A 15,443-nucleotide genomic window follows, 5' to 3' on the forward strand; every position below is an offset into this window, starting at 1 on the left:
TTATCTTTTGAAAGATAGACACAATAAAATGGTGCATTGAAAGCTACGTATTATTAGTGACCACTTACATTATTTTAGGCATATTCTATTGCATCCATTATAGAAGGAGACTGTTCTTTTGAAAAACAATGGCTTAGCACACGCCAAACAGTATTGCATCACATGTGCCGAGTGTTCTCGCTTACCCACCCTAGCTCACCCAGAGCCTTCTCTCGCCCCACCAGCTCGGCTCCCCAATTACCCTACTCACCCACCCAAACTCCCCACACAAACCCCAACCCACCCACACCAAAGCAACTGTGTTCACAGTTGGTGGTTTTAAAGATCAAAAATATGTAGACATTTCAATAAACTAATCCACCCACAACTCACCCAAACCTGCTCTCAGTTCAAACCAGATTGCCTTTAAGAATACAAAAGACTTTAATAACAGAAACCTGAACCTTTCATAACAGTAGTTACCAAATGCTTATGCAAGAGCACAATGCTTTTTTTACAGAGTGCAAGATAAATGTCTGAATGCCATAAGAAATCCTTATCTATATGCGGTCCAGAACTCTGAGCAGTATTTGACTACTTTATTATACATTGAATTATTGTGTGAATAGTGCTTGCTGCAGAAAACGGAATGTTTAAAGCTGAACAAAAACATTCCCGCTGTCCCGGGCCGCCAGCAGCTTGCAAGTTGGTAATACAAGGAAGCTCATTTACTAAGAGCTTCCGACCGGTTATGTCACTTTTCAATAGTTGCACCATAGTAGTACTCCCCCTAATACTATCTCTTGATGCATACATGATTTGCCCTGTCTTGCTTCCACAGAGAGGATGTGTGCACAGGATCATCCATGTGATGTAGTGGGAACACCCAACAATGGGTTCGTCTGTGAAGGAGATATGGACATGGTGTTGAAGTGGAAGCCCTTGGTTCTGCTTATCCCTCTGCGACTGGGACTTAGTGAAATTAATAAGGGTTACATTGAAACACTAAAGGTAAGTAGGGAAACTTGGTAATACTGTGCATTCAAATAACATATTTTAGAAATCCTAAGGGCTAATGCTCAGCCCAATGCTCAATTGTCAATGCTCAATGATCAGCAAGTTGATTGAGAGTCACCTCAAGGTAAGTGAGCCATTGATAACCTTTGTCAAGACGAGAGCCAGATACGTCCTGGTTGAACTGAAAGATTAGAGAGCTAGAGACATCCAAGCTAAAGCAGGGAAATCCGAACACATTGAGCTTGGAATCCTGGGTGCCCTGATTTAAGAGACAGAAATACTCCATTAAGAGAGGGAAGACCACACAGCTGTAAGTTAAAGTCGGTGGCACCCTGTGCTAAAGAAAGGTCCAACTTCATCCTGACCTTACATCATGGCAGAGATAACCGAGCTGAGAGCAATTCCAGCATTGAGGTCGATTCAAATACATCCTGTTCCAAGCCAGTCACGCTGACTTAATGGAGATAGTGAGCCAGTGACCCTCTCTTTGGGGAGACATGCTTTAAGTTGCCACTCACTCTTGACAACATGAAAGTCTGAAACTGCTGATCAGTAGCAACATAGCAAACAATGCTCTGCCTTTTCTTAGTTGGTCACTTTTGAGTTCATTTCTTGCTTTAGCACTGCTTGATGCTGCCACAGTCCCTTGGAGTGATTGGAGGAAAACCCAACAGCGCTCATTACTTCATCGGATATGTAGGTGAGTTGGCTTTCTGCCCAAAATTAGCTCTCTACAGAACAGAAGCTGTATTCCTTCTTGCAGACCCATGACTCCTACTGCCAGAACCTTCTTCCATCCCATTACTCCCTACCTTTCTCCCATCTCTCCAGATCCAGAGCCCCGGATGCCTGTAAATCCTTCCGATGGTGTTTCACCAATGCATGCATCTCCTCCCATAACCATATCTGCCAATGACAGTCTCTCCTACTGGCCGATACTTGCAGAGACAATGCTGCTTCTTGACTCAGAGCTACTCCTTACCCACTCTTCCTGCTGACTGTCCGTTGTTGTAGACCCCAGACTGCCACTGCCTCCCTCCCTCCCAGAACCGTATATCCCACTGTATGGCCCACTTTCGAAAATCAGAACCATGAAGATCTGTCGTTAGCACCCCTAACAACCACTGGTATTTGATATACTAAATGTGCCCTTTTTAATTTTCTTAATTCCTCTTTATAATGTGGGCACCCTCAGTATGCCTCCTTGACTTCAACTAGCCCTATACATATGCTTCACTACACTAACCCCTGCTTCATCCCGTTTCGTTAGGGGTTTGAGTTTGTTCATGATAATAAAATGCTTTTTCGTTATAGTTTTCAACCCAAACGCTTTATACCCAATATCTGTAAAAACACATTCTCCTGATACATCATTAGTGCACTATTTGCTATTCCTTCCAAACCTATGGCTCACAGTAATATTTCCTTCTCTCCTCATTTAAGCTTAACTGTTAACCTTCCCAAGAAATCTTCTGGACCTATATATGTATGTAAGTCCTGTTGTATTACCCCTCCCGACAAAGGACTCTGTCACTCCAAGACTATTTCAGACTATAGCTCCCACTGTACTTTCCTGCCTTCAGACCACTGTTTCCAGTTATGCCGACTACCTCATCCTTCCAGACCCAGGTTTCTTACCATTCCATAAACCAGAACTATGGCTCAGACTCCAACTTTCAAACACTTGCTTGCTTCAGACCAATAACTCCCACATCTGTCTCTGTACAGGTCTCTCTTGACTCAGATACGTTCTCCTTAGTGCCTTCCTCCTGACTTAGGTTTCCAAATGACCAACACCAGTTTACAAATGAAGCTTCCACTTACTGACGTCTCTTCCTAAAATCACAGCTCCCACTGAGTAACTCTGCTTAAACTCATGCCTTTCAATGACCTTTGCACGCCGCCGACACTGTTGCTCTTCTACCTTTGCATTTAAATTGTTCTTAAGCTTCAAGTTCCTTACTAACTTTATCACATTTGAAAGACTTGATGGTGCGAAGGGCAATGTGCTTGACAGCTGTTAGCTCCCATCTCCTTACAGTTTCATTACATTTACGCTTAACATTCTCTCTCCACACCTGCAGGTGAGGAGTTGATTTATCTGGATCCGCATACCACTCAGCCGATGGTGGAACTGTCTGAGGATGGCTTAATCTCAGATGACAGCTTCCACTGCCAGCACCCACCATGCAGGATGCAAATATCTGAACTTGACCCATCGATTGCTGTGGTGAGTGTGCCTATATCAAATGGTCTGATGGATTGCACCTACTGGATGATTACATCTTGGTAAAATCCTCCCCCCACCTCCAATCACTGCTTATTGTATAAAGACAGAGTAGTTCCCTGAGTATAATAAGCACCTAAAGGAACTTACCTGCATTTACCTCCAGCGCCTTAGGACCTTTACGTTTCAGAACTCCCCTCATGTAGCACTGCTCCTAAGATCTCAGCGGCACATTTCCAATCATGCTCTGCCTTTAACCGTCTTTACAAGGGTGACTTACCTCTTTTTTCACTGTAATTGTTGTATGCAATCAGTTGTGCCGTCGCCTGGCCTTTCAATCAAGCTGAACTTGTTTTTGTTCAGTCTAGCAGTGTTTGAAAAATGACTTTAGGTGGTCCCTTTTTTTGACAGTTTTCTTCATCGAAGTCTCTGAAGGGTGAACAGGTGGCCTTTGAAAGTGAACAGTGTGGAGCAGCACTAAAGGTTTCCCTGCGTCCCCCTTCGGTAATGACTGGCAGGCTTTGTTCCTATTTCAGGCCAGTATTGCCTTAACGCGTAGGGGAGAAATAAAATCTATTTTGAGACAAATGAATTGTATTCTAATAAATGGTTTCATAATGTGACGGAATTCAGATAATCTTCAGCAGTCCTAGTGTATCAGTTTAACATAGTTTATCAACATTTATTAGGAGCATATACGCAAGATAGGATTACTGATAGGCTCTTAGGTCAGTACATTATTCTGCCATCACTGAACCATGTTACCCTGTTCTCCTTTGGATATTGTTTTATTTAGCCACTTATCCTCTTCGTCATCCATGATTTATCTGTGGACCACACATTATTTACCTATTGGACACCAATTATTATTAATCTGGCTACTTTGCCTTGGTAATATAGGGGGAAATCTATCTATGGTTTGAGGGATCACCTCATGCTGCTTGTTGTTTTGTCTATGCTGCTCTGTGGGTGGGCAGGGAGTACCATACTTTTCTCACGGCTGTCGGTTGTTCTTGCCACTCTTTCTGCCTCCGAAATCATTGACCCTATCACTTTAACATTTGGTATGGTGTGCTGGCAAATGTGTTAGGGGCCTATCAACACATCTCCTTTCTGCTGGCTCCAAAAGGATTGCATCTGATGTGACAAAACATATCACCTTTGTCTTTCTTTACAGGCCTTCCTTGCCTCTTGCATTTCCATTTCAATGACGTTGAATTTTATTTTCCTACTCCATAATTCAAAATCTGTTATGTTGCTCCTAAATTTAATATTCCTTGAACACTGTCTCAGAAAACCTGCAAAAAATTATTTTTCTCTCAGCCAATCAATCATGAAGAAGATTCAATTGAGAAACAAATGTTTCCCTTTTTCCTTGTTCATTGCTCTTTGCACCTTACTCTAACTTAAATCTCAAAATAGCTATTGATTTCAGGCATCATCAAATAATGTTTCCTCTTCTAATAGTCGTGATTACCAAGGGCACTAATCCACTTGAGAGCTGATGTGCCCATCTAATGACACTTGTCAGAATCCTCTGGAAGTGGGTCAATATTGCATTTTGCCGCCAATATAGACCTGTTTTCATGGGAAGATAATGGCATACAACACATTCATATTGCAGTCAAATAACTTTTTTACAAACTGTGTCCAGTTAACATATTTACATTTTAGTTCCTTAGTGTTATGATAATGAACTTGCGGGCCTTACAGTTCCCAAATGCACGGAACCTCTGACTTTTAATCGCCACGTTCCCCTTGGATCTTGGGAATCTTTGAATGGACTTTCTGAAAGAATATCTTTGATATTGGTGTTTGCTACACGTTAGGTGTGTTTTTTCAATGCAGCAATATAATTATCCTTTTCGTGAATACCCCAATACTCCAACATATGTTCAGACTTTCAAAGATCCGATTGCGCTGAATGCCAACATTGGCCACAAACCTAACAATGTCAAGGTTTCATTGTATTTATACTTGAGTGTGTGTATGTGCATTCTCTCTCGCATTTGAGCCTCAAATGTTTTTGATATCATTCAGGATGCAAATTGTTAAGCTACAAGTTAGGCATTAATGTCACTCGCCATCTTACTTTAAGTTTTTCATGATGGGAATCAGATGTCAAATAAAATTGCATAAGAAACCTCCAAACTCATACCTCCTGTCCCTTTTCCTCCATCCTTGTCGGCGTCCCCCCATATGGGAAAGGTATTGGAAACTTTGGCAGCGAAAAATTAGCTACCCCTGTACATTTCATAAAGCATGCTGGGACTTGGCCCTGGGCGTAGGAATGCCACTGAGGCCCTGCCCTCTGGCACTTTACCTCAGTCCCTATTTGCGCACGGGCGGTGTCGGATTTGGCAGCTAGGCGCAGAAACTTTTTAGATGTTCTGCATGCTCCCATTCTTTTGTCTTTTCTAATTTCTTCACCTCCCTTTGGTGCCTTGCCTCCCCTGGCACATGTCGGCAGCAGGAGGCTTCACGAGATGCCATAATGCGATCGGTCGTTCCCGGCCTTAGACCCCTATTCACTCTGTCTTGAGTGCCTAGGGCCCAACCACTGCTGGGACGCGTGTTTGGCTTGTAGCTCTCTTGGTCATCATTCGTTGAAGAATCGACTTTCCCGCTGGAGGCAGATCTTTCACTCCTCACCATCCGGTAATCTGAAGGACTTTGTGGGCAAGACCTTGCGTCACGAGAATGTAGGCCCTCTATTCTCTAAGGCACCCCAGCCTGGAGACTCCTTCCTGGGGCTTCCATCTGGGAGGTGTCCCGCGGAATCTAACACCAGTGGTCGGCCTGAGGCCGTCAAGGCTACCAACTCCTTAGCCGAGGGGCTCAGGGGCTCTTCCAGGCAAGCCACTCAGAGGCGGTCAATGTCCTCTTGTTCTGCAATGGGGTGCTAGGAGCTTTTGAGCTCCGGTTACAGGCCCAAGCCTGAGGCGCAGTCCCATACGACTACCAGCTGTCATGATCTCTGCTTCCAAAAGGTCAGGGTTTTCCCAACTCCCTTGGAAGCAGATCCATAACCCAGGTTCCGAGTGCCAACCAGTCCCAATTGGGACCTTTTGGACCCAGTCCTGGCGCCAGTGGCACCAGGCTCATAAATATGCCCAGTCCCAGCGCAGGAAGCGCCAGGCTCATAATGCTTGGGTGGATTTACCTGTAGCAGACCATGCTGCTTACTTGCCTGCCAGTTGAGCCTCTGATCCTCTTCTGTTTGGAACTACTTTTCCTGTTGGGTGGGGCAGGAGCCACTCCCTAGGTTCAGAACACTGGAACTCTTCTGGAAAGCAGGAACTCTTTTCTTACCTAGGCGTGGCTGTGGAAGGAGACACCTAAGCACTACAGGAGGCTATTTAAACCACACCCGATGGATGAATCTTGCTTTGCGTTATTCTGCATCCTCTGCAGCAGAACGCTCATCGTGTCTTCTGCATCTGATCCTGGGCCTAAGGAAAAAGGCTTACCATCCTGAATCCAGTCTTCAGCAACACCTATAAAGACAAGAAAGAACAGGTTAGCATTACGGTCTTCAGTGACAGCTCTTCACTAACCTGGTCCATCGGCTGTCACCAACACCTCGCGCTGCATTCCGACATCTGCAAGACAAAGGCTTACCTACTCTTCGTGCGCTCCGGAGGTCTTCACACTGCATTCCGGCATCTGAAAGACAAAAGCTTACCAACTCTTCGCACGCTCCGGAGGCCTTCGGCGCTGCATCCCGCATCTGAAAGACAAAACAAGGTGCGTTTAAAGACATTGGGGAACTTTAATACTCACGTGGCATTACTCCTTTCCACATCTAACCCAGTGGGTATTCCGGCACCCTGCAGCCGCTCCGAATTTGTACCTGCAAAATAAAAAGACAGTTAGAGCGCATCGTGAAGCAGGCAACAAGCGCTTACTTACGTGCTTCCAGGCGCTTCTATTCATCACACGGGCTCCATCTTCAACTCACTTCAGCCCGTCATCCACCATCGCCGGAACCCTGCAAAACAAGAGACATCATTACTAAAGACTTTAAAGACATTAGAAGTACTCGAAACTTACCGTTCGTGCAGTAAACGACGGACAGCAGTCCTCTGAAGTCAAGAGGCCTGCTCCCCTTATCCAGTGAAGAAACTGGTTACAGCACCCTGCCCCGAGGCAGATGGAGAGCACGGCGTTCACTTACCTAAGACATCTTACCCTTCGAGTCAGACATACAGTGCACAGAGGTCCAGCCCAAAGAGCCAGCCGTGTGGTACACATCACCTTTGAAGATACGGTATACGCCCAGTCAAGACCAGCGCCTCTACGGGAATCAGGTGAGCGTTACACCAGCCCAGCGGCTGAGGGCAAAAAGCTCCCCGCAGCCCACTCCGAGGTCATGACATAGGGGGACAATTAGACTTCCAGCACGCTGGCTGAGGGACATCGGCCTACCGGAGCCCTCTCTGAGTTTGGCGCTTCTGTTTCAGGGTCAGGGCACAAACAGCCCTCACCCATGTCTGACCCAGCACGGGGTTCGGGCCCTTGTGCCCTCCCTCGCAGGGCCTGGCACAGGCTTCCGAAATGGCAGACAAGCCTGTGGCCAAACCTGCACAACCGGCGGCCATCTTAGATTCCGACAGTAGGCCTCAGGTGACTCCATCGCTCTCGGAATGGGTGGCACAAAGAGGATCCAGTCCTCTCCACTCGGAAGTGTCTTGGGGCCCATGCCGGTGGACCCCACAGGGCTATATTTATGCTACCTAGCCTTCGGGTTATCCTTCCCAGGTGCCTCAGTGCTTTGAGCAGGACAGGAGGCCTAGCGCGTATGAGGGCCATGCTCCCTCTCGCAATCCGGCGGCCTGCGAGGACCTTTTTTTTTAGCGTTTCCTCTCTGCAGATGGCAGGATTCCTCAAGGATCTGCTTAAGGAGGGGGTACCCCAGGTGGTGCCTCCAAGGCCCTCCTCCTTTGGGCCCTCTACCGGTACCACCGGGGGACCCGGTACGGCAGCCCTTGGTCACTCCAGTCCAGGTCCCCCTTCCTCCTCCAACTCCTCTGGCTCTGGTGGCTGCTCCTCTATCTCCTACGCCTTTGCTGAAGAAGCTTGTCGGTCTGCAGCCCTCTCCGGGGACAGACAGGGGGGACGGCTCCAAGCAGCAGGACCCAGACTTCTCTCTGTCTGACAAAACAGGGTTGACGACAGCGACTCACAGGAAGAGGAGCATTCCGTGTCGGTCAAGGCATTTCATGACCTTGACCAGGGCCTAGTGGAGTTCTTGGGGGTTCCCCATCCGGAACAGGCCCATCAGGAGCCAGAGGTGCTTGCAGGGGTTCTTGCCTTGTGTGCTACGTCTTGCTTGGGCATTCCTCTGCACAAGACGGGCTCTCTTTGGCCAAGAAGGTCTGGGAAAAATAAACAAGAAGCTGGATGGCTGGTTTCAGCTCCTGTATAGGGAACCAGTCTTCCTAGCATGACACCCTCAGCCACATTCCTCAGTCCTTGTGGCTGCGTCTTTATATTCAAAGTTTTCCTCGTCTTATTCCCTGGCTGGTGCCACCTCCAATTGTTTGCCCAAAGAGGACAAGGCGTTGAGTCTTTCGGCAGGAAATGCTACCTCAACGTCGGTCTTCATCTATCCCAGGCCAACGCTGATACCATCCTTGCGGTGGCGAACCAGAAATTGTGTGCATGAGACTGGGGTATTTCTCCCAGACTTTCCTCTAATTTTTCTGCTTCCTCTCCTCCACGCTGGCCTCTGACTGAAGAAAAGCAATGATATTTCGGTCAGAACCACAGTTCTCCTGTGGGAAGCCGGCTGACTCTCTGTGAGCAACTGGAAGCGTTTATTCACAAATCCTTGGATTCTTTCAGTAGTCTCCACAGGGTTCAGTCTCCCTCTTCTTTTCCCCCTCCTTCTCGTCCGCCGTTGCAGATAGGGTCGCTTGTGCTCCTGCGGGAGATTCTGCTTTTATTGGACATGAATGTGGTGAAACCGGTGCCCCCTCCAGACAGGGGCTCTGGGTATTATTCCAGGATTTTTGCAGTGCCCAAGAGCAACCTTCCGGGCCTGATGGTTGTCCTGGACCTTTTATTCCTCAACGTAACTTTGCCCCTTGACTGCTTCAAGATGATCACTCCTGCTCACATAGCGGAGTCGCTGTGCACAGGGGACTGGATGTATTCCTTAAGCCTCAAAGATGCGTACCTACACATCCCCCATCCCCATCTTTCAACCACACTGGAAATTTCTGCGTTTCACGTTTGTCACACCGGGCCTCCTTCACTTGGAGGGTCACAATCTATACCCTTATCTGGACGACTGGTTGATGTGGGCAAGCTCTCCGCAGGGGGGCCTTCACGCCTGCCAGCGGCTAGTGGATGTATTGCATAAACTGGTATTTTCCCTGAACCAGCAGAAGTCGCAGTTATACCCCTCCCAGGGCCTCGTGTTTCTCGGAGTAAAGTGGGACACGTCCATTCAAAGGGTGTTCCCCATGGCAGACCGGCTTCTGTCCCTCCAGAAGGCAATTGATCACTTCCTGACCAACTCGACTACCTCAGCGTGGTGGTTCCAACACCTGCTCGGTCTCATGGCATCATACATGCTCATGATGCAACGCCTCCAGCTCCACCTGGCCTCTTGTCGGGACCAGGAAACGGGGGCACAGTCAGACAAGCTGGTCATGCCTCCGAGTCTCCTTGCTGCCCATCCTTCTGAGTCTCCTTCCTGATCTTCACTGGTGGTTCCTCGACAGCAATTTGGCAGTGGGAGCAACCTTCTTTTAGCCGGATCCAGCCTGGGTGGTTGTGACGGATTCCTTCCTAGTGGGCTGTGGGGGTGACTCTGGACGACTATATGGTGCATGGTTTAGGGCAGACACCCTACTCCATATCAACCGACTGGAGCTCAGAGCTTTGGGCCTAGCGATCAAGGCTTTCTTGACAGTTATCAAGGGCAAACTGGTCCTGGTCAGGACCGACAATTCGACAACAGTATTTTTCTTAAATTGGGACTTGTGTGATGTGCGATCCCAGAAAAATACAGGTTTTGTTATTGTTTCAGCCACAATAGAGGCACTTGGAGTGCTGATCCCAATACCAAATTATAATACTAGCACCAGAGATTCACCACAAGAGAGGATAAAAAGCCGACAAGGGCTGAAAATGAACAATTCGACAACAGTGTTCTACTTAAACAAGCAGGGGGGGTGGTCTCCCCTCTTCTGCATGGAAGCGGTCTCCATCTGGGGGTTGGCATTGTTGGAGGGTATCTGGATCTCTGTGGTCCATCTCCTCAGAGACAGCAATGTTGAGGCGGACCAGCTCTGCCACTTGGGGTGCAACACCTACGAGTGAGAATTGCACACCAACTCCTCGTTACCTCTCTTCCAGATGTGGGGGTTCCCAGATATGAACTTATTTGCTTCTTCTCAGAGCTCCAAGTGCCCCCTCTTTGTGTCATGGGCGATTCGGGAACAGGGGTCGCTGGGTGATGCATTCCATCTCTGCTGGCACGGCCGCAGGTACTATGGGTTTCCTCCTCCTCCTCCTCCTCCTCTACTGCTCCATCAGACCCTTGCCAAATTTCAGATCTCTGTGGGCTGCAGACTTATCCTGATCGTCCCCCATTAGCCTTCGAGGGTGTGGTTCTCAGACCTCCTCCAACTCTGGTTGCAGGGCCCGGTCCGTCTTCCAATACCCGGCAGGGGCTTTCTTATTCAGTAGCCTGGGCGGTGGAACACCTGGACCTAGACAAACTGGCGCTCTCGGCCTGGCTCCTGATCAGCTGACTTTCCAATCCTCGCTGTTCTCTGAAGAAAACTGGGAGATCACACAGAAGGCCAGGAGGCCGTTAACTTGCTCACAGTATAGGAGTAAGTGGACCAGATTTTGCCCCTGGATCCACAGCGAGGGCCTGGACCGCCCTCCCTCCCCCATCTCCAGCTCTATAGACGACGTGTTGTCTTTTTCTGCTCCCCTGTCTGGTCGGGGGACCAGGTGGATACTTGCCACACTTACTTGGTGGCCATCGGGGCATACAAGAACTCGCCGGATTAGAATTGCACAGGAGCCAACCCGGTGGTTCAGGCCCACCTCAAGGGTTTGTCCAGACTTTTCACACCTGTGCATAGGCCACATCCGATCTGGGACCTGAATGTGGTTCTCCCGGCCCTGCAGCGTAAGACTTTTGAACCCATGGCATCAGTCGACATTAGGTGGGTCACACTGAAGGCGGTTCCGCTGGTGGCTCTCACCTCTGTGCATAGAATCGGTGAGCTGCAGGCGCTGTCATCCTTTGAACCCTTTGCAACTTTTCAGAACGATAAGGTGATCTTGCGCGCTCATCCAAACCTTTTGCCCAAGGTAGTCACACCGTTCCACTTTAACAAGGAAATGTGCTTGACCGTGTTCTTCCCGAATCCACAGTCCGAGGCATAAAGAACGTATTACTCTCTGGATGTTCGAAGGGTGCTCAAGTACTATTACTCCTGGACGAGACCCTTCTAGAAGCCGGAAGCTTTGTTTGTCATGTTTGGGGGAGTGGCTCCCAGGCCTCCAAGACCTCCATCGCATGTTGGATGGTGCAGGCTATTTCAGAAGCTTGCCTGGCCATGGGTAAAATAGTACCCATGGGTAGTCCTGCACCTGCAGTTCGCACCAAGGCTACTGCTGTCGCCTTTCAGAGGCACGCTTCTTGGGTAGTCATTAGTAGGGTGGCTATGTGGGTCACTTTGTCCGCTCTCAGTAAGCAATATTCTCTGGATGCCAGTTCCAGGTGGGAGGCAGAGTTTGTGAAGGCAGTTTTGAGGAACCTTTTCACTTCTACCCAAGTTTGAGGTGTGTTGTACAGCTCCACCCAGTTGTCTTGTTTCGGTGGAATCACCCACAAGGATGGAGGAAAGGGGACAGGATGTATGAGTAATTAAAGTTACTCACCGTAGTGGCTAGAGTACTCATAGTGCTTAGCCTCCTTTCCTCCATACGTCCCACCCATCTTTCCTGCTAGAATGCCAGGGGCAAAATGTCAGGACAACCAGGTATTCAAGCTTCCGATATGTCAAAAGGGACTGAGGTGAGATGCAGGGGGGGGCCTCCGGTGCATTCCTACGCCCAGGGCCATGCCCCTGCACGTTCTACTAAATTTAAAGTGGTAGCTCATTTTTCGCTGCCAAAGGTTCTGGTACCGTCCCCATGTTGAGGGACGCCCACAAGGATGGAGGGAAGGGGTATAGGACTATGAGTACTTTAATCACTTTGGGGTGTAACTTTAATATTTATAGCATGAGTGCAGCTAGGTGAAAAGAATGTGCAAAAGAACAAAGCATCATTTAGACAGAGCATTCGTGAGATGGATTAAAAATCGGGTTTGCACTGTACTTTAAAAGATAAACTGAGATTGAGATTGCACTACACCCTCCACCACGCTCTCTGAGTCCCTCGCACCCACGTGAACCTATCAGTTAGCAATCTTTGGGCTAATTTTTATTAACTTTTTCAGTGTTTGAATCTCACATGTGCCCATCAGGGCACATCCAGGATAGGACGGGGGGAAAAATACTCTGGCCAACAAAAAGAAGAGTCACACTTTTGCAATGGAATTCTCGATTAGTGAATGAATGAACAACCGTTCCTGTAGAAGCACTCTGAGGCACATTTCTGGCAATTTGTTAATTTAAAAATAGTTTGGACCATTAGCATTCATCACAACTGTCAGCTGGACACTGTACCAAGTCACAAAACTGGACCACGTAGGTTGACAAAACCGACCAGCATCTGCCAGGTTGGCCCTATAGACAAGCCTGAGCACAATATTTATATAACAGACCCCCATTACAGAAACTTTGAAAAAAAACCTTGTGCAAAGAACCCATTATTGCACCATGGCTATGTTTGTCCTAGTGCTAATACAGAACAGTATCGACACTAAGACAAAAATGCTTTGAAAGAACGGATTTTGCATTAGTGCCGTTTTTTCCCTAGTGCTAAACTCTGCATAATTGTTCTTGGCAGTGGTGTCCTGTAGTAGATGCAACAGTGTATGCAATTTTACTTTAAAACCTCCACCACCACTGCCTACCACTCAGTTGTGACGTTTTTAGCCCTGAATGTCTCTCCTGCGTTTGCTATGTGCCAGATTTTAAACATATGGCTAGCCAAAAACAACTTGCTTGTCCTCACAGGTACGTACGTTCAGTCAGAACATTTCACTTGTGCGACATAATTTGCAACAATGGAACAGATGGTACCGATAGGGACTATTTTCAGATAAAAGGTTTTTGAAAAACATATGTTAGGTGTTTCATATACGGGAGGCCAGAGACAGAGACCCAGCCCTCCGCAAAGCTCGAGAAAAAGGAACGGTGACAAAGGAGATACAATACAAGTCTTCCCGGACTTCTCAGAAAAAGTTCAGGCCTCCAGAAGGACATTCACAGAAGTTAAGAAACAACAAAGGGACAGAGACATTCGTTACGCCATGCTGTTCCCGGCCAAACTTCGAATAGAGCATGAGGGGCGGGCAATCTTTTTTCATACTCCGGAGGCGACCAATGCCTTTTTGGAATTGCAACCAAGACATCCTCGGCAACAAGTGAACAATGGGTGACAACATGCCCGATGACGCATATCCTTTTAACAATGAACGACACTTGAGACCAAATGGAACCCGATCTGAGTGTGTCCGGTCGGATCCACACGATCTTAGAGGTGTGGAGGATTGCTGGGCTCCAGGCTGTCCCCCAAGTGGAAGCTTGCGTTTTTTGTGTGGGATGGGGAAGGGAGACAGCTGATGGGTTGGGGGTGATCAGCAGGGGGGGGATTAGGACACTAACGAGTTGGGTTTGTTGATGGGGAACTGGAGGGGGAGGGATCGCAGAAAACGGACTAATTGGGATTCTGTCGGTGGGGGTAAAAAGGGGGGTTCGGAACGAACATTATACTACACACGACATAGCTGGTGCCAACACACTATACCCAGTGGATTAAATTGCCCGTCAAAGAGCCTGAAGGTCTTGCTATACTTGCAGCGCCATCAGGTGGAGATTGCCTTGTAACAGGCGACTCAATTAACATCAGAGGTAGAATCTAAATTCGGAAAGAGCTGGGGTTGTCGTAGGTATTTTTCATCGTACTCGTATGAAAGGGGGTGAGCACCCTCATACACAGTTCTGTTTGGTTTCGACAGGCCAATGTTGTCAAAGATCAGGAGGGGAGGGCCCTTGTGGTGGAAGGCACTATACAGGGGAAACTCGACACTCACATTAACTATTATGGCCCAAACCAGGATTCTGTAGAAACACTGGACTGGATTGATGTGCAGTTGGGGAAATTACCGCCAGGAGAGATCATCTGGGCTGGTGACTTCAACGTAGTTATGAACACAACACGTGACCGAACCAGGACTGGACATCGTCCTGGGGACAAGTAAAATGCAGGGCATGTGCCTCCTGTGGGAGATTGAAGATGTATGGAGGCTCAGGAACCAGGACACAAAGCAATACACACACCACTCTGCACCCATAACTCTGCCTCATGGCTAGATTTCTTTCTGACATCACAATCACTATTGGAACGGGTGAAGGAGGTAGTAATTAAGGCCCGCACACTGTCAGACCAAGCCCCTGTGTTATTGACTGTTGAAGTATCGGACCGTGTGAGGGAGAATCTCCCCTGGAGATTTAAGAGTGAGGGTCTCATGGATACAGTATTTTGGGATGGCTGATGAGAGGCTATAGACTCCTTTTTCAAAACCAATGTGGGCTAGGTGAAGTCACTGGGGACACTGTGGGAGTGTTTCAAATGCATGATTATGGGGGAGTGCATTTCCTGGGAATCGGAGGCATTAAAGCAAATGAGGAGGGAATTGGCTACTAAGAAGTGAAACATTCGAGTAATGCAGACAGCTGCACCTACCGAATCGCACCAGGAACAAGATTCTGCAACAGCTACAGGATTTTCAGGAGATGGCGCAAAGAGAAGTCAAATACACATGGGTGAGGACTGCAATACGTCAATATGGGGAAGGGCAGGCCCCTGGCAGGACATTGGCGAGAGCAACTAAATTTGACTACCTCAGGGGCAGGGTCCCAGTGATTGATCACGGACGCACACGGGGTGGATAAGGACAAGGAGATAGTCCAACAATTCTGTGGGTTCTATAACCGATTATATTCCTCAAAAATCCAGGATTCCGAATCAGAGAGAGACACACATATAGATCAGGTGGCACTACATTGGTGCATGG

General features: G+C 48.0%; 1 protein-coding gene across 2 annotated transcripts in view; it reads left to right on the forward strand.

The window, feature by feature from the left end:
• ATG4B (autophagy related 4B cysteine peptidase) overlaps positions 1 to 15,443 on the forward strand; it is a 2,287,566-nt gene that overhangs the window by 2,009,332 nt on the left and 262,791 nt on the right. For both annotated transcript variants that reach the window (XM_069618124.1, XM_069618125.1), the window contains 3 exons: positions 821 to 990; positions 1,618 to 1,696; positions 3,081 to 3,226. In XM_069618124.1, the coding sequence (XP_069474225.1) occupies positions 821 to 990; positions 1,618 to 1,696; positions 3,081 to 3,226 (395 nt within the window). The remainder of the gene's footprint in view (positions 1 to 820; positions 991 to 1,617; positions 1,697 to 3,080; positions 3,227 to 15,443) is intronic.

The sequence above is a fragment of the Ambystoma mexicanum genome, chromosome 10, assembly GCF_040938575.1.
Source record: "Ambystoma mexicanum isolate Mex_15411 chromosome 10, UKY_AmexF1_1, whole genome shotgun sequence".
NCBI lineage: Eukaryota > Metazoa > Chordata > Amphibia > Caudata > Ambystomatidae > Ambystoma > Ambystoma mexicanum.